The sequence below is a fragment of the Echiichthys vipera genome (genome assembly GCF_963691815.1).
Source record: "Echiichthys vipera genome assembly, chromosome: 21".
Lineage (NCBI taxonomy): Eukaryota > Metazoa > Chordata > Actinopteri > Perciformes > Trachinidae > Echiichthys > Echiichthys vipera.
The window spans coordinates 10,036,249-10,055,383 of record NC_139846.1 but is presented as its reverse complement, the minus strand read 5'-3'; the positions used below and the strand labels follow the sequence as shown (position 1 = coordinate 10,055,383).

The 19,135-nt window shown below is 39.2% G+C and overlaps 1 protein-coding gene across 1 annotated transcript; it reads right to left on the bottom strand.

Annotated features, from left to right (window-relative positions):
- Positions 1 to 236: 236 nt before the first annotated feature.
- Positions 237 to 18,866, bottom strand: vps41 (VPS41 subunit of HOPS complex). The gene is made up of 28 exons (XM_083936460.1): positions 18,680 to 18,866; positions 18,127 to 18,165; positions 14,243 to 14,350; positions 12,744 to 12,821; positions 11,297 to 11,371; positions 10,256 to 10,318; positions 9,589 to 9,654; positions 7,806 to 7,925; positions 7,570 to 7,716; positions 7,417 to 7,483; positions 6,644 to 6,741; positions 6,436 to 6,565; positions 6,191 to 6,306; positions 5,975 to 6,093; positions 5,181 to 5,262; positions 4,952 to 5,044; positions 4,732 to 4,859; positions 3,724 to 3,868; positions 3,575 to 3,616; positions 3,433 to 3,483; positions 3,219 to 3,356; positions 3,071 to 3,125; positions 2,859 to 2,999; positions 2,613 to 2,749; positions 1,020 to 1,119; positions 883 to 927; positions 707 to 786; positions 237 to 561 (listed from the first exon to the last, which is right to left on the bottom strand). Exons 1-28 carry the CDS (start codon positions 18,695 to 18,697, stop codon positions 481 to 483), a joined length of 2,562 nt encoding a protein of 853 aa, XP_083792586.1. The 5' UTR covers positions 18,698 to 18,866; the 3' UTR covers positions 237 to 480.
- Between the last annotated feature and the right edge of the window lie 269 nt (positions 18,867 to 19,135).

Here is a 19,135-nt window from a genome sequence, read left to right as displayed (position 1 = left end):
CTGCATTCACAACCTTCTTTACAAGTTTTTCAGGGAATATTTTGTACAATGATGACAAACATATTTACAGTATACTGCATCTTTAATGTTGCAACTATAGACACAATATTAAAAAATAATTCAAAAGCTTTGAAGAGTAAATGGATATTCTTTCTCCGCAGAATTGTCTGACGTGAATAATTATCAGACACGAAACAAATAGTTTTTAGGTGATTTTATTTTGCAGATGTTTGCAAACATTTCATCGCCAAATCGCATTGATTGCAAGCAGAACAAGCAAAGCACTTTATAGTTGTTAAATGTAAATATACATAGGCAATCCAATATTGATATTTTGTATTTTTGTAAGTGCACAATTTACCAACTGAGGGAAGGTGATATTCATTAATCGATGCACTGACTGTTAAGGGGAAACAGCAGAGGGGAGGTAAAGGCATAAATAATAACATTGTAAGTGCATAACTCTCAAAAACACTACATTTACTTTTTCATCTCCAGGATTCCACTTCCTGGCCCACGCTTCTTCGCACTGCAGATGTTACAAAACTGCACCCCAGGAATCTGAAGCGGAAAAGGGGGAAAAGGAAAAAGAGTCTTGATATATGAATTCTCAGAAAAAAAATTAAAACAATGCGTGGAGAAAGTAAAAAGTAAACCAATGCGATGTGTGTAAAGAGTCACATGGATTAAAAGGGAAGTCACTTACTGTTCCTGAAGATGGTAAACATTCCTTGTGAAACATGTGTCTGCAGTGAAACACCACCACGTTGAAGGGTTTGGCCATGTCTGAAACAGGCGTAAAGCAAAACAAACTAGCAACAAATAGCTTTTAACTGAAATAACACAGTAAATTACTTGGACACAACTATGTAGAAAACTCACCTGATGGTAATATTGTAGCATGACACGATTCGCAAATGTTCTCCTCTGAAAAGACAAGAAAAACTTGAGTGTGAGTTCAGTTTCAAAATGATGTATCCTCTGCTGCTTCTGCATGAACTCAGAGAAAGTGCGCCCACCGTCGACCCTGACCCCTCTCATCTGTGTTCGGTGCATCTTCTGGAGAAGCGAGAGGGAGTCAGCCACCAGGATCTTCTTACATCCTTCCCGCAGAAGAATCTTAGAAGCAAGAAAAACAAAGCTTGTCAATAAGCAAAACAACATGATAATAAGTAGGGATTAACATTCAGAAAATCTTGTTTTTTTAAACCTCACTGTGCAATTCATAATCTACTCTTACACACCTGGACACTTATCTTCTTTTTGTTTGTGCAATAACTTTATCAACCACATAAGTGCAATGATTTAATCTTACTGCTCATCTCTGTCTTATACAGTCATACATATTTCATCTTATACATTTCCACTACATTTAACTTTTTCCATGAATTTTATTTTACCTGTATTCATACATCTACCTCATATATATATATATATATATGACTAGGAGTTTATTGTTTATTGTTTTTTTATACTTTCTGTATTTATTTAGCTAAGAGTTTATTGGTTATCTTATACTGTATTTTTTTTATACATCCCTAGTGTTTTTGTAAGCTGCTGGAAACTCAATTTCCTTGTGGGAGTTCATCCCAAAGGATCAATAAAGAGAAGTCTAAGTCTCTAAAGTCATCCTAATTAAGTTATAAGTTAAATGGAGCTACTGAGGTTATATAATTTAATAATAATTTAATAATTTAATTTCATTCTACTAATAATATTTATGTGTTAAGAAATATTCAGTAGTCTTTATGTGTTTGTATAAAAAGTATATTTAAAGGCCCTATAGCATGCCCATTTTCAGGTTCATACATGTTAACATGCTTTAATGTTCAAAAAATACTACTGCACAACATTGTGTGAATATATCTGCACTCTCTGCATTGACTGTAAAGGTACTGTAAGGTACTGTGACATCACAACGGTACAGAAGTCCTGACGGCTCATTTAAAGTCACAGTTTCTTAAATACCTTCAGTGTTTATAAATAACCTCCTCCGGCTTTATCCAACTATGGTATGAAACAAGGATTCTCTCTTTCTTTCTGTTTGTTTTTTACTTATCTCAAGAACCTTTCATCCAATCTACTTTTTCTACTCTTATGTAGCACAGTGTTCAATTTGGTGCCATTTGGTCAGATGGTGGCATTATAACAACAAACGTCACATTTTGAACTGTAACCTTTACAACTGTAAATCTCAGAAGCAAAATTCTGTGGGCTTCTGATAGGCCCCAACAAAACTATCAGTATATGCGATGCCCATTTTCATCTACAGTCCATCAGTATTATAGAACAGTCTATCCAATCAACTTCACACTTGCCAGGTGTATTGCTGAGAACGCACTTAGATTGAACCTGCATAAATGTGTGTATATACACACACAGAATCTCTTAATTTCTTTCTTTCAATTATAATGGTGCCTGTGATGGTCAATCTAAGCAACTGTGGATATTTCACCCATACTTGTGCATTCAATTATTTATTGATTCTTTGATATCTGTCTCTTGATTATTTTTTATCTGTTATCTAAACTAAATACAAGTTGTATTATTAGTGAAAAACATTTCTGCATCATAAAGATTTTTCTGGGATTAAAGAGAAACAGAAGATTTACCTGTAGATTGTAGTCCTGGAGGATCTTTACTAGGGAATCTCTGAGGTTTGGGATCTCCATGCCCTCTTTAATGCGATGGATGAGCAGAATGGGGTCCACGTGAGTACCAATGTTATTAAGGAGGCCAGTGATGAACGCTGGGGAGGAAAAAGCAGACAGATAAAGACAAAGAAATATCACGAAAGTGTGCGAACGACAAAGAAACACAGGATCAAACAGGACAGGGTCAATAGGAAACTGTTGTACGTGGTTTGTCGATGGAGTAAGAGATGAGATCCTCCCAGAGCTCTGCATCGTCCTGATCTTTGGCGAACTCTATGGCCTTGTCCACGTTCACCAGCTCCTCCATGATCATCTGCAGAGCTCGTCTGCAGTTCCCCATCCTGCCTGGGAGCCAACACGCAGGTTTAGTTTCCTTTTAAACGTTTCAAAGTAGCAAAGCAGACCTTAACACTTACTGAGCAGGAAGACAGTCTCCTCTACAAAGTTCCTCTGCTGACAAACCTCGAGAGCCTGAGAGAAAACGACATCATTCAAAGACATAATTCACTTCTTGTAGCTTCTGGAAACTTGGATGTGCAGCAGGATGACACGTAAGAATTGTACCTTTTCAAGTGGGCAGTGTGTGCTATCTCTCAGGAATGGTAAGAGATTTGGACGGTCGTACTCTGCGTACAGGCCGATCTGTCTCTCATGGTACTTTTGGCCTTTGTGGTGATCCCTCTTAAACAGTTTATGGAGGTACTGCGGGGAAAATATAAGTCGATTCAGTTCTGATTTCAATTGAGAGAGTTGATATGATTGCATTTAAAATACTCACCACATGCAGAAGCTCAGGCCTGTCTGCGAGCTCTTCCACCACCCTGTCTGTCTGTTAGAAGAAAGAAGAGAATCAGCATCAGTGGGCAGCGGATTTTCATCACATCCTTCATAAAATACTGAGAGAAGACAGGAACACTCACCGATATCTTGTCTTCGTTGTCGAGAAGCATGTCCACAGCTTTCTGACGACGTAAATTTAGAGAATTTATTGCTCAAACATCTATCTCATAAAATGAAAGGGTAAACATGACAGTAAAACGTTCACGTTATCAGTCAATGAGGCTTTTACCTCTTTGTCAAAGTCCATGAGGAGTACGATCTTGTCCTCTATGGAGGAGAAAAGGTTGTGTTTGTGGATCAGCTGGTAAACATCTTTATGCCTCAGCCTCAGGTAGATTTCTAAGGCTCGGTCGTACCGCTGGTCATACGTGTACCTGCAAAAGAGCAACAAGTTACGCTTTGAAATTTCAATTCATTGAAAGTAGGGTTGAGCATCGTTCAGATGGTTTTTTATACAGTATGATACTTTTTTTGAAACCCATTTTATAAAATCCACTATTTTAGAGAGAAATGACCCAATTACGGTACAAATCTTTATATTCGTATAATTAATTGAATGTTCAGCTCTTGAAACACCTGTAGATCTGCAGAACTGTAGTCAAGCAAGCCTCACACACACACCAGCCCTATCTCCGTGCATCATGTAGTGTTTTTACTGCATGTCTCTGCATGACGTGTAATGTGTTACTCCTTTGGTATTCCTGCACACTGTCTTACTTGCAAAAATGGTTTAATAAATAAACTATTATTGTTTGCCTGATGAAGGTTTAGTACTGAATGTTGCTACTTATTTCAACATTTTTGTAAGTAAGACAGTTTGGACTTACTCTTCCCTTTCCTACGCACCTGTCTTAAGTTATGGATGTGCTAAGTATCCCTCTTTTTTGACTCCTTTGGTATTGAAATTTGATATTGAATTGACATTTTTTGATACTTCTTTCTATGGAGGCAATTCGGTCGGTGTCTAAAAGTATCGAAGTTCAGTACCCAGCCCTAATGGAAAGCATGACTCCTTCAACTCTGCAGGCCCTTTAGTGAATCTTTGCAGACAAATATTATGCAACCAAGCATTGTTCAAATACTAAATTCCTAACAAATGTGTATAAAATGATGCATAACATACAGTATACACTTTTTCCAATGTGTTGTAATATTAAAAAAAGGGCAACCTCTTTTTGAATATTTCCCTCAATATTTATTCAGTTGGTTGAGTGACGCAGAAGAGAAGATCACTCACAGTTCAGCCAACGTGGTGAGCAAGGTTCTGTTGGTGGGGTCCCTCTTCAGATGGTCAGTGACTGCCTGAACTATGGCCATGTTATTATAGAGCTCTCCAGGCCATTCTCGGATCAGCGTGGCAAACCCCTTGGTGGACAGCACAGAAACCGTTAAAGTGGCCATCAACCAGGGGATTTAAAACTGTCACAAGGTTTCAAGACTATTGGGGGACAATGTACCTCATAGTCAGTTTTGAGAAATTCATGCAAGATCATTTCATAGATGACCGGTCTGAGACGCAGATCCCCTCTGGGTAAATACTGACTGATGGCCTGAAATTAGAGAGAGGTGGAGCAACATTGAGACTAATACTGTGGAAAAAAAGACAGAAAACTTCACATTTCATGACTGATTCATGACAATAATCACTTTGGTAATTAAGTTCAATTAAGGAACAGAAATTCATACCTTCAACTGTCCGATGGTCTTAAACCTGTAGACTTCATTTTCCCAGAGTTCCATGTTTTTCCCAAGAACCTTTTGACACTTTCTGAATAGGAAAAAACACACACAAATCTTTCAGATGAAACAAGAAGATTGTGGCTTTTGATTTTGTTCGTGTCTGTAGAGACACATGAAAGGGTCATTCTTCACCCAGGAAATAAAAGTTTGATAAAAAATAACTTAGTGGTTAAAGCTCTGGAAAAAGTTAGTAAGTGAACCTTGAGTTAAGATTCTTTTGTCAAACTTCGTTTTTAGTGACACTTTGGTAACTGTATAACAGGTCATTGAAGTAGTGAAGATAAATTTGGATTATGTCTAAGAGTGTACCTTCTTTCTACAATTTTGCACAGTCTGCTCCGATAGGTCAGTGTTTCCAGGTCTTCCGCAACTTTGCTCTCGGCATCTCTCACTGCAGCCGGACAATGACTGTACCAACACTGTAGCTGTACTTTCTACCTTTACAGTATATAGCATAGTTGTGACATCACAACCATACGGACGTCCTGAGGCTCTTTTAAAGTCACAGTTTCTGAATACGGACTGTGTGCATTTCTCTTGTGGATTGAGCATTTTGATACTTTCACATTTATATAGCACACTGACCTGTTTTATAATTTAACATCTAATTTTCTACAATACTGGACTTTTAACATACAAAGTTTCTGTGACATGGACCATGGAGATTTGAAAAACAAACAAATATAAGCAAAACTTATCAAATGGCTTAACTGACTACTATCTGCAGAGGTGAAACCTACCTCGCAGCGCTGTCATAGTCTCCTTTCTCCACTAAGTGGTTGATGTAGGCCATCCCAATTTTCCGAACGTCGTGTCTCTTGATGTTCTTGAAGCTGATCTCTGCAGCCATCAGGGCCTCCTGTCACAGATAAACCAAAGTAACAGGGCCCACAGTTAAACTATACAATTGTAGATCGTAACCTTTTGCAACATTTAGAAAATTCAACAACGCAAACCTCATATTTCTTCTTTTCAAGGAGCCAATCGATATGGTCATCCTGGTCTCGCTCCTTGGCCACGACGATGTCTTTGGGACTGATGATGTAGAAGAGCGACTCTCCCTCAGAATGCTCTGTTAATGAAAATACATTTATACTCTGTGTATTGCGCATTACAGCTGACATTTGATGGTCGATGCATAATTAAATCAGAGCGCAGTAAAAGGCCGCGTGACATTTGAGGGCGGATTTTATAGTCTCACCAAGGCGGTAGTCTCTGCACTCGTTGTCTTGGAAGTTGCGCACAGTCAGCGCGTCTGAAGAGATCTCCTCGCAGCTCTCAGGGAGAGGCTGGATGATGTCGAGACGCGGCCGTGCACGAAACTCTTCATCCTGCACACACAAAGAGTAAAAACACTTGCTCTATATTTGAATTACATTTTGATATATATGTGAAAGTAGTATAAATACCATGTCATCAGAGTTCTCCTTCACAAAGTAAAGGGTGACAAGCTGATCTGCCAGCGGAGCCAGGCCACTGATGAAGAACTCCGTCTCAAATGCAGACACTGTTTGAAAAAGAGAGACCAAACACAAGTGGAGAACAAAGACACTTTGATAGATACTATGTTATAGTGCATTAAATGCGTCTGTGAGTTGGAAAAATCACAATATTTTATGTATCTGTCGCTGCATCTTCAAAACTCCACCTTTTCAGGTACTAAGAAAAGACACCATTTTAATTAAGCCTGCACTGCTATAGCTACAACATTGAGATGACACTGATGCTTTATCCAATACTGCTACACTCCTGACGTTAATATGAAAAAATACCACTGCATCATTACCACCAACACAAATTCCTGTGCATTTATGAGATAAAGTGACTGTCATCCAGATCAATCACACACCCAGATTATTGTGTAACTCTGATTTTCGATCACTTCTCTCCCTCTTATTTATCTAGTTGTTTTTATCCACTGGTTAAATCCCATTTCATCTAGTTTTATTCTTGCTTTATTTTGTATTTCGTTTCACCATTGTCATCTTCCTTGACATCAAATTCAAGGATTTTTCAAGGACTTTCCAGGCACAATTCTCTCAAGTTCAAGGACACACAACATGACATAGTTTGAGAAACGGATTTAAGCTAAAGTCTGTAAAAAAAAAAATGTTTTTTTTCATATTTAGTGAAACTTTCACTATAATGACATAGTTTATTATAACGTGCAGTTAATTTATACCTATTTCCACATAGCGGCTGGGCAGATCTCTCATTTCTGTAGGATTTCGCTCTTTCACAACACAAATCTGAGGAGAAAAAAGACAAAACACAAAGTCTGAAACAGTGGAATCGCTCCTGTCTGTAATGAATTTAAATTTAAAAAGCAGCAAACCTTAATGGAAGTCCCCCAGCCAACAATGAGGGTGCTGTTGTCCTTCCAGCACAGGCTGCAGGGGTACATGTCAGGCCTCAGACTGACATTATCCCGCAGCACATTTGTGATCCTCTGCTTTGTACCGATATCATATATTTTAACTCCCTTAAAGAAATCAGGAAAAAAAAAAAAAAACATACATTTTACACATTTAATATTGTAGTTTTTATTGAGGTCTGTGACTGATCACTCACCACATTGTTGGCCCAGGCGATAAGGTTAGCTCTCCACTGGATAGTGCTGATGGAGCCCTCACCTTCATGTAGAACAGACGTCTTCCAGCGATTCAACCAGTTTTTTTCATACAGAAGCAGCTTTGAGAAAGAAAACAGGATTTAATACCACAGTTTTTAGTGTGCAGTGGTGCAGTCCCACCTACAGAGGGCAGTAGATGAACAACACATTGCACAAGGACAGACACTCAGGACTGTGTCTGTTAAAAAGGGCGAGACAGCCTTATAGATTTCACTTAAACCATAGGGAACTTTAAGTTAAACCACATTATTAGTCCTTATGTGAAGATCTTAATTGCACTTCAGAGCATGTAGGCACAAAGACAATAAAGACAGATTGTTCATTATACTCAATCTAAGTGAAAAAAAGCTTCACATTAGCTTCGCATTCAGCGGGGGAAGAAGTCATTTTACAGTTTCACATGGTCGCTGAATTTGCAAGTAGAAGATGGTGTGAAAACCCTAAAGTAAGGGTTGAAAACTTGATACATTACAAGCATGATTTCATACAGCCTCTCGTCATAATGGTAACGGCTTCTTTAGGATGCACACCATTTATTGTAGTCACTTTGGGCAGGCTATATATATATATTTATATATTTATATTTAGAGAGAGAGAAAGAGAGATATAGAGATATAGAAATACAGACAGACAGACAGACAGATAAACAAGTATTTAAACACACATTCATCCCATGTTCATGCTAAATGTATTTAGTATCTCACAGAGGTGTGGAAGCTCAGCGAGAGTGCTATGTTTTAAACCACAATAGAAAGGCAACCGCTGTACTACTTCTCCAATTGCAGTTTAATGTTCAGGCCTTGTATAGTACCTGCTGTAGAGGACAAAGCCTGTCATTCACATTCCCTGCATTGTTACTGTCCTTACTATATAAACTGATACAGGCCCACAAATGTGCATAGTATTACCAAGGATGCCGACAGAAGGTTGTATCGGCTCTTTAATTCAGCAGTTGGGCTATGTTAATAAACAGTTTGCTCTACAAAGGGATGATATGACAAAAGAACTGTGGAGACAAAATTGAATTTCCTTTGACAGGATGTGGCTCCCGTTGAGGCTTATTGATTTTCATCACAGGCTCATTGTGGAGGCCTTCACAACTTGGAACTGAGAGGAATCAGCGCCAATTGAAAGAAAATGGCAAAGTAACACTAACAATGGGGTTTCATAAAAAGTTGTTTTTTCTCACCCCTGTTGTATAAATGTCAGTATACTTTATTTACGGCTGGTTTTGCAATGACGCTACTTCCAGTTTATAGTTGTGTGTACAATAATTGGCATGTGGTAATAGGTAGGTGAGTTTCACTTTGGAAAAACAAAATGACAAATCTGTGATAGTTTTTACCAACTGTAGCGACATCCCTTCCAGAGACGACTTTCAGGAAGGAGATCATTGTATGCGCCAGGAAATCCTAAGACTATTCCCTCTTGATAATGACATCTACTTGCGGTGCTTGTGAAGCATTGCCTTTCAAACACTGTTGAGCGAACAGCACTTTGTGAAAATGGGCAGCTCTCCCGAGAGCACTCCAGCAAAGAGACAGAAAACTAAGAGCCTTTCACACCAGACAAAGGCCTGTGCATCACCGCCAGCCAAGCCAAAGTGAGAAGGTTTGCTGGATTGGGTTTTGTCCGGACACAATCAGGATGAATTATTGTGGCAGGAAATGGCGAAAACTGTACATAATGGCTGCACAAGTAAAAAGTACTACTCAAACCTACCTTGTTGCCCCCTGTGACAAACTGTTTGTAGTTTGATCTCGTGAACTGAGGGTGTAATGCCACCACCTGAAAAGCAATACATGAGTGACAGATTACACTATAGTGTGTCAGAATTAGATCTTTTGTTATGTCATATGCAGGTAATACTATAGTAGCCACAGATGCATGCTAAGGCACTTACAGGTCCCCTATTGTAACTAGAGAGCATCTTGGGATAGATTCACACCAGCCGCAGCTTCAAATCTGGGGCCTGGGCCCTAAAGGCTGGGGCGCCCAGACCACCTACCTACCACAGCTGCCCTCGCTCAGACCACACCTATCTTTGACCTTGACCTTCGTTTTGATCTCTACTACACACCTGTTTTGTGACTGCCCGGTTGGGATGCTATCGCAGTTACTTAATCTCTCCCCAGACAGACAAATATATAAATACCTAGAAACAAACTCAACAGTGCAGTTACATTCATTCCCTGACGCACAGTTTCTGAACAGATTTCAAACCCAGGGTGAATACAGATATATCCAGACAGTATGAGAAAAATAATTCGTTTTTTGAACATTAAAGCATATAAACATGTTCTAGAAGAAACAGAGAATACAGGTATTGACCTGAAAATAAGTAAAATATGGGACCTTTAAGTTTTCTGATGATCTGACGTGAACTTACTTTGATGGGACAGTCAAAGTTCTCATGGAAGCCCTCTCTTGTATAGAGACCAAACACTTGAACCTGAAACAAAGATGAGACCGCAGAACAAAGCAAAGGTGAATAACTCAACATTTCTCCTTTAATTGCTGCCTCTGCAACTATCTGAGGCCAGTGGGAGGAATTGTGGTCAGAAAAGACTTTGATTGGCTCCCTACTTCTCCACTGGGTCACCAATTAGAGGACAAGTGGATTCTCTGAACCCCGCAGGGTTTAGAAAAAGAAGTCCTCATCTTGGACTCGACCACAGCCTCAGTTGGCTACAACAAACCTTAATGTACCATTAGAGTACTTGACATCCCGTTTCTCTTCATCTAAGGCCCAGAAAAGAAGAGGTTTTTTTTAAAAAGTAGAGGAATAATATAAAACTGATGCAATCTCCTTTTCCGAACTGCACCAGCGATTAAGGATTAAGTTAGATTTTCAAAGGATTAACAGCCAACTGAATTGGTTGAGGGCAAACAATTGCTGTAGCATTGATTTTAATTGTCTGCTCCACTTTTTTTGTGTGACAAGATCTTGTTATTGCCACCAGAGTGCTAGAAGTAGGGGGAGGGTGATATCAGAGAGCATATCTTGACTGTGAAATCCATGAAGGATGGTGGTAATGATGAGAAGAGACAAGATAACAGCAGCAAGGTGGAGAACATGGAGAGGGTATCCATAGACGGCTGATGGCTGACTGACAGCTCGATGGATCTGAGTGCAATCCATTCCCTCACTATTCAAAATAGGTACAAGCTTTTTATAAATTCACGCATCATGAAAATGTAGATATGGTGGAGATAAAACTTGAGGTTAATGCTCTCACTGTGGAAGAACTGCCATCTAAAAAAATCACTACCAAACACCTCAAGTTCCACATCATTAGCATAAAGTTTAACACTGATAAGATGAGTTTCATATGAATCTGAGGATGCATTATGAAAGATGAAAAACTGTTTTTTTTTTGCTGCAGGCCCAAGGATCAGTAACCAGCAGTGATGAGCAGAGAGATCTCACCTTGCCATCCTCGGAGCAGATGCCCACATGCTCTCCACTTTCATCCAGACTGATCTGGTTGATCTTCACCGAACTCTGTGGAGACACAATATCATGGCATCTTTTTTTAGAGGCGAGTGAATATACTCTGTGGCTGGCCAAATGTTGCCGGCTGACATTTTACCCCATTAAGTTAAATGCCAGAAAAAGCGTAAGGCAAAACAATTTGAGTATGTAATGGATGCACAGTCCCATATGTGTCAATGCAAAGTGCATGACATTAATGCTGTGAAGGTTAGGGGGTCCCATTTCTCTGCTGATGCTTTTAAAGTTTACACATTCACTCGGGCTCTTTAGATAAAAGGATCAACCAAATGGCATACATTATAGAAAATGTTACTTCAAAACATCCCTAAAGGCTTGTTTGTGCTTCTCTGTAGACTAAAAGTAGGAAAAGTTTTTTGCTTATCATCTTTTACAATTTCTCAAGTGCATTAGATTCACCTGGGTATTTATTATGAAATCCTTTTAACCAAATTCTGGCCAGTTCCTCTTTACTTCAAATTATTGTTCAGAAGTCATCCGCTCCAGATCAAGTGAGCTGAGATGTATGGTGAGAGTAAAATTGTGAGATTTCATCAGATATGCAAGGTGACTGCTGGTTATTAATCCAACATAATGTCTGCTCATGCATCTGTATGTGATGTGATATCATGCTTTGTTGCAAAGAGTCAGATGAGAAGATCAGTGTTTTACCATGTTCACTGTCATAGTTGAGCATGTTAGCATGCTGGTATTTGTTGAGTAGCATTAAACGCAAAGTACAGCTCAAAGGGCTGATAGGAATGTCGTTAGTTTTGCAGGTATTTGGTCAAGACAAATCAAAAGGTCTTGACCTGATGATGGCACTAGATGAAAATTCAGGGATCACACAAGTTATTACAATTCATCCTAAAGGGGAACATGAATGTCTGTTACAAGTTTCATGGCAATCCGTCCAATAGTTGCGGAGAGATTTCACTCAAAACCACAAATGTATGCCCTTTGGTAACATGCCATCCCTCCTCTCTGCAGGGGGCAGAGGGGTTATTTAGTTGAACTGGTTTATCTAGTCTGTCTGACTCATTGATCCTTTATCAGACTGAAGTTTGTGATGGTTAAGTATCTATGCCCATGGCTCTGAAATTCAGTAGCCTAACTGTGTATTGATGAACCATGATGCTGTCCATGGTCCTTAAGTTGTAGATTTGATTGTAGATGTAGATTTGAAATTGAAATTGAGTCCAGCCCTTCTGTCAGTTTTATCTCGGATCTAAAATACTCTCAATACTATAAAGCTTAAAAACTACAGAACCCAAAGAGTGGTCCATGGGGCGGTCGAGCTGAACTCCCTGAAAATTAACAAATAGCCTACTGCTAGTTAGCTTTTCAATTTTATCATTATTATCTAATATTTGAATGTACTCACAATTTCAAACTTCTGAGTTACATTTCCTTGGATGTCCAGCAGGAAGACCTTTCCAAAATGGGTTCCTAAGGCAAGAAACTGAGAAGGGACACATATAATGCAAATTAAACCAGAAGACACATGAAACAAACTCAAGATTTTGGAGGAAAAACAAATCTAGTGCTGGTGAAGGCTGTGGAGAAGGATAAAAAAAAAAAAAAAAACCTTTCCTGGAGCTGGAGCGACATGGGCAGAGTGGGGATTGGGTGGGCTTGGAGGCAAAACTGTGAAATTGCTGGGGGTGGAAAAGCCCTATTTATTAAAGCATACAGTGTGAAATGGCATTTTTTTTTCTCAAATTAAAATGCTTAAGCATAATAAATGCACTGTACATCTGACTTCTTCCCATGCTCCCCATGCAACCCAATCACCTCCCTGCCCAACACAGAGCTATTATTTCTACTGAGCAGCAACTGGTTTCTCTGTTTTGTGCTTCAGCAAAAGTGCATGTGTGCGTGTGCGTGTGTGTGTGCGGGAGTCTACTGGGACACAAAAATTATAGAAACTGGGGGCTTTTGGCATTAGATTAAGTGTGTGTTCTTCCACCCCAGCCCCTGCTCCATGCCCTCCTCCTAATCCCCCTCCCTTCTAGACCAGCATGTGAATGTGCGGCGAGCCCACCATGCTTCAGTGCAGTCTATAATGAAATGCTTATATTTACAGGCACAGCTGAGCATGTCAGACAGAGCCCCTGCAATCTCCCCAAATAAAATAACCAAAAATAAATAAATAAAGGGTTCAACCTTGTGAGGCGGAGCGACTTTTAAAGGGATTTATCAGAATGGAATTGTTCAAATGAAATTCCGATTCAGACACTTAAAATATGAGGCAACATAAGGCAATATGTGCCGTCAGTGGCTTTGAGGTTGTGGGAGTTTGCCGTGGCGGAGGGGGCTGGTGTGACCACACAGGTAGCTGCGTGGCAGGAGGTACACAAGCACGGAAATCCCAGGAAGAAAGACAGTCAGATCAAATTTGGAATTTCCGCAAAGCAACGTCTCTCATTGTGGCACAGTTGCCATTTTGAGGTAAAAAGAAAAGAGGGGACCAAATCCTCAAAGCAAAAATAAATAAATGAAAATCAATAGCGGTTAATAAAACATCAGGTGAGGAGACATAACTGGGTATGACTTTTGCTCTGCTCAGGCGTGCATGTGTGCTGCTGGTGCCACAACGATTAACCATCTCGCTGAGAGTGGCCCTCTTAAAAATACCAACACTGGACAAACAGAGGAGAGGAGCGAAAAATATGTAAGAGTGGGAATAAAAACAGAGGTGAAGACAATGGCGCCTGGTGTCTTTTGATGCACCTCCCTGAGAGGAAAAAAGCAGGGGAAGGTGAGAAAAGAATGGGCTGCATCTCACAAATGTGTATATAAACAAAGTGAAATCGGTACTTGAGATGGGTGGACTTGAGAGTGAAATGCCCTTGGCATTGGGTGGTGGATTATAACCTCTACCTTGTCATGGACGGTCATACAGCTGGCTGCATCCTTCTGGAGGATTTCTGTCACCCCATTGGAAAGCCTCTCATACTTGAGCTTGGGCTCCTCCTCGCTGTCCTCCTCCTGGTTGAGAAAGTAGACCTGTATGATGGGTTCTCACTATAACATTTTCTTAAAGGTATTCATTACAACAGCAATGTCCTCTTACAAATGCTAGTTCACAATGTCCTTTGAAAGCCAGTGACAAAAGCCATTGACAAAAGCCTTCATGCAGTAAACTAAAATATATCTTAAATGTCCACCTCAAGTTATTTAAACCCTGTACTTACCTGTCTCAGAATCTAATCTTTTTTTTTTTTAATAAGTGAGAAGGTGACAGGTCTTCACTCTTGTATATACTTCCAACTCAGCTTAAAGGTGCCCTGTAGAGCTTTTGACCAACACTGGTGCTTGCAATGTTTTTATGTGAAAGTCCTCACTCTGCCACTGGCAGATGTAGTCATGCATCAACAAAGGTGGAGAAGAAGAAGACTGCAAGGTAGTAATCATGAATTGCTTGTCCAGATCTTAGAATCCGCCAATGAGAGTCTAAAGCCTGTACAGTTGCAGCTGTGAAACGGTGGATAAATTGTTTTGAGTGTTGCAACCTCTGCGAAATGGTTCGTTTCACCTTAAACTATGTATTGATTCGCTTCAATAAAATTCGAGTTAGCCTAGTGCTAAACCTGAAGTTAGCCAGCTCAGACCGGACGTATCTTGTAATTTGTTAGGGAAAATCAACAATCGATCCCCAATCCCCCTGCTCCATGGAGCTCAGTTAGCATGCAGGCAATGTCAGACTGAAGATGGGAATGGAGATTAACAAGTTGACAATTCTGTTTGATATCAGGCAAAATCATGAATGTAAACAATTTAGGATTTTAAAAGCTCAGAAATTGGGCATGCAAGAAGAAGGAGATGGATTCAACAAGTTGTTAGACGTCAAAGATAAACACACTTTTTGTTTGCTCACAAAAAAACTCTATAAGGCACCTTGAAGTCCATCCCACATTAAATAACCTTAAAATAAACATATTTGTAAAGCTTGTTAAATGGCTTCAAATCAATATCAGAACATTAATATGAATATTTTCCAATAAAAATGCATACAAAATCAAATTAAATGACATACATTGATGTGATGTTCAGTGTGTATGTGTGTGTGTGTGTGTGTGTGTGTGTGTGTATTGTATTTAGTTAACTATCATAAATGGCAAAGTACTGCATAAAACCCTGGAAACAGAACATATTTACAATATATACTAATATTTGAAAATGAGTGAACTGATTAACCACAAATGTTTCACCTCTACATGCTTCAATATATAATACTACTGATAACAATAGGCCCTAATGGCCAATTGTATTCTAGCCTCTACAGAGAAATTCATGTCTTGCAGGTGTGTATCTGGAGATGTATGCATGCACAAAGACAGATTTCCATTACCTTGCGTGAAATGCAGCATAAAGTCATTTTGATTTTTTTCATGAGACCATTCATCCCCAGTGACATACATGAATTTAGTCATTTCATAAAGCACACTTAAGGTATTCTACTGCGTTACCCTTTCCAGCGTGAGCCAACATTTGTGGCCAGTCACAGCCTGAATATTACTTAAATTCAGTTTATAACCAATGCGGCACAGTCTGTGGCTGCCCAGAGGGTGCATCAACTCAAAACATTGTCTGCCATTATGTGTTACTGGGTTGGAGGGCGGGGGACAATAGCGTGGAAAAAATGTTATTTTCAAAAACAATCCTTTCCCACTCAACAACGCCATATCTAGGCTATTTCCTGTGTATTCTGGTTGTGAGATTTTTGATGCAGGGGCATTTGTCACGGATTTCAAAGGTGTATCAAACAACAAAGGCAAACTTCATCCCCAGAGTGAAACTACCCAATTTCAAACTTCTGCCATCCCTTGTAAGTTGCTTTTTGTTTTGTCAACTACTGAGCTGGACTTTGAGTTTTAACTCATATTCTTTGCCCATTGGTGGTTAGGATAAAACAGCCTGAACAAAGCCTTATGCGTACAACATGCTGCTTCCAAATACACACTGAAGACAGCACTAGTCACTAAAGGAAGACATGCCCTCTTCAATAATTAGAAAATATTGGTTCATCCTGCCACCGACCCCTCTGATTTCTTTCTGTCTTTAACATAATGCACAAATGTGTGACAGTTAATATGACACATGATACAATTGCTGTTTGGCAGTTGAGATAAAATAGGCTGAACCATTCCTTGTGTCCATACCATTCTTCAAATACTCAAGGAATACTACACTAGTTACAAATGTACATTAAAGCTAAACAGGAGGGCATATGATGTATCCACTCCCCCACCCACCTCAGCATGTTTTTTCTGACTCTTAAACACTTAAACGTTATGTGCCTTTTGGTAGCACAGCTGTTTTTATCAAAGCACATAGACGTAAATATAGAGAAAAAATCCTGTGATTAGGATCCAAGTGATCCGTCAGGTAATTCCTTGCTGATTCTCTCCAGTATGAATTTGTCAAGTAAGTCTGATTATACTGATTTTTTTTTTTCAGTGTTAAAGTGAGGAAGAAGGTGTGCAATAGGTATGTTACTTTAGTATTATTATGTGGAGCTGAAACGATTAGTCAACTTTTTGGATATATGATTAAGTCTCCAGCCATGCAGAAATTGCAGAAAATGCTGTTTTCAGTTTTTCTGCTTTTCTTCTTCTTATATTATTAAACTGTTTTAATAAATAGTCTTTGCGGACTTTGAGAAAAGTGTGATGGACACTTCCCAGTTTTTTCTGACATTTTATATATATATATAATCGTTAGTTGCAGCATTATTGTCATCTGCTGCAGAGTGTTTGATCCACTGTACTCCAAGCTAATTTAAAATGAAACATATTCCCTTGGCTACTGTATGTGAGCCATCAAAACAAGACCAATAAAAAAACACTTACAACCAGGCTTATTGCTAGTATTATGTCATAGCAAATCAGACTAGTCTGGTTAGATTACAAAGGTGGTGAAGAGTATGCCTTTTACTTTCAAGATTAAACTGTTATCGGGCTCGTGTCCTAGGTGTAGAGCACACAGGCCCTCACTTCCTTTACTAATGACACTGCTGTCAGCAGGTAATAGCAGCAGCAGATACCAAGCAAGCTATATTGCTCTGCAGTATTTTAAGTAAATAAGCAGCTGCGTGCATCCACTTGGAGATGAGTCACAACCCCACAGTGCTTGGTGCTTGTTTCCCTCTGAGTGCTCATGTACTATAGTACTGAACACACCGTGTACATACAGAAAAAAGGATGTAGGAGCTCTTTTGATTTACAAACCTGGGATTTTCCCCATTTCCTTTCAATCACTCTTAACTTTTTTTTTCTTCCGAGAGCCTTTTCCTGATATTTCATTCAATTCTCTTCTTCCTATAAATACACTCCCCTTCCTGCCAGGCTGACGTATAAAGCTATATTTTATTTAGCCTACTTGTGATTCTCAGAAGCACGAGTGTACTGTAAAATGCTGAGGCTCAGTCATAATATTGATGGATCTGGAAAGCTATCTGTAATTCATGAGTGTTTGACACCTCTCAAAAACCTGACAAAGATCCTTCCGGGATCAAGCTGGGTTGATAAAGGCTGGCTATGTATTACAGTCCATTCAGCTTCAAAAATCACCCATGCTTGACAGAACTACGCACACCCCTATCATCGACAATATGCTGCTCTTGATGCATTTCTACATTGACATACTGGTGCAACTGCATGCCATGTTTTGGATGTAATTTCCCCCCCAAACTTCCTCTCCTCTTCCTCTCTTTTGTCTTTTTGTAGGAGAAGGAAAGGGCAGCACAGAGTAGTGTTTCTTACCTCAGACTCATCTGTGAATTCCTCACTTTGTTTTCTGCCCTGAATGAAGAGACATTTTGAATGGATTTCATCAATGTGTCATTAAATGGCTTACTATGTTCAAATACCAAAGCATTCAGCAGTGCCACATTTAAAGTGAGAGTGCATTAGAATATTATTTAACAAAAACATAAGACTGTAGACAGGGCACTGTAGTTAAACAGTTTTGCTTGGAATAGGTATAAATATAAAACCAATGCAAGATGAGGTTTTATTAGTCTGACATTAGGGACATGTACAGTGTTACAGCAGCAAAAGAGGACAGTGCAAATAACAAAAGCATCAATAACATGAAAAATACTAAATATATTCAATAGTCTTTGTATATTTAATAGTCTATGTGCTCTCAAATTCCAAATATACGCTTTCCACGTCACCGAATCTGTTACACAACAGGCTAAATCAAACCAAAAGGCAGCTGACAACCTTCAACGATAATAATTCAGATTTATTTTCATGCATACACGTATAAGACGTCAACATTATCCAGCTAACGTTAGCATGATGTGCTTACCTGCTCCACTTCCGCCATCGTTATTAGCTGTATCCGAGCAGAATAAGTATTATATCTCAAAACGTTTTCAGGGAATACACGTTGAAAAGGTCCGCGACATCGCAATTAGGTTTGCTTCATGTCAAAAGCCTTCACTATACACAACAAAGTGATGTTTGTGGTCGAAGCTTGAGCCCTCTATCATAAGTTAAATCACATGACAGAAACAAAGCCGTGAAGCATTATGGGCATTGGAGTCGTTCTGCTCAGAGAGGAGAGAGGAGGTGACACTAGCTTATTAACAACAGGTTAGACATTTAAATGTTTTTTAACGTGGTATTTATAGTTACTAAAAACATTTCTGCCCTCAAAACTAATTTTTACTTAGTTTTAACTAATTAATTTGTTAGTTTGGCACTTTATGTTGACTAGCTAAATTAGCAAGTTTATGAAAACGTGTTGGTTAGCTTATAGTTT

Excerpts from the sequence above, each read along its gene's own strand:
- vps41 (XM_083936460.1), bottom strand. Across the intron at positions 3,357-3,432 it reads GGCCTGAGCTTCTGCATGTG|TACCTCCATAAACTGTTTAA; the intron begins GTGAGTATTTTA and ends TTTTCCCCGCAG. Across the intron at positions 1,120-2,612 it reads TCCAGGACTACAATCTACAG|ATTCTTCTGCGGGAAGGATG; the intron begins GTAAATCTTCTG and ends CTTGCTTCTAAG.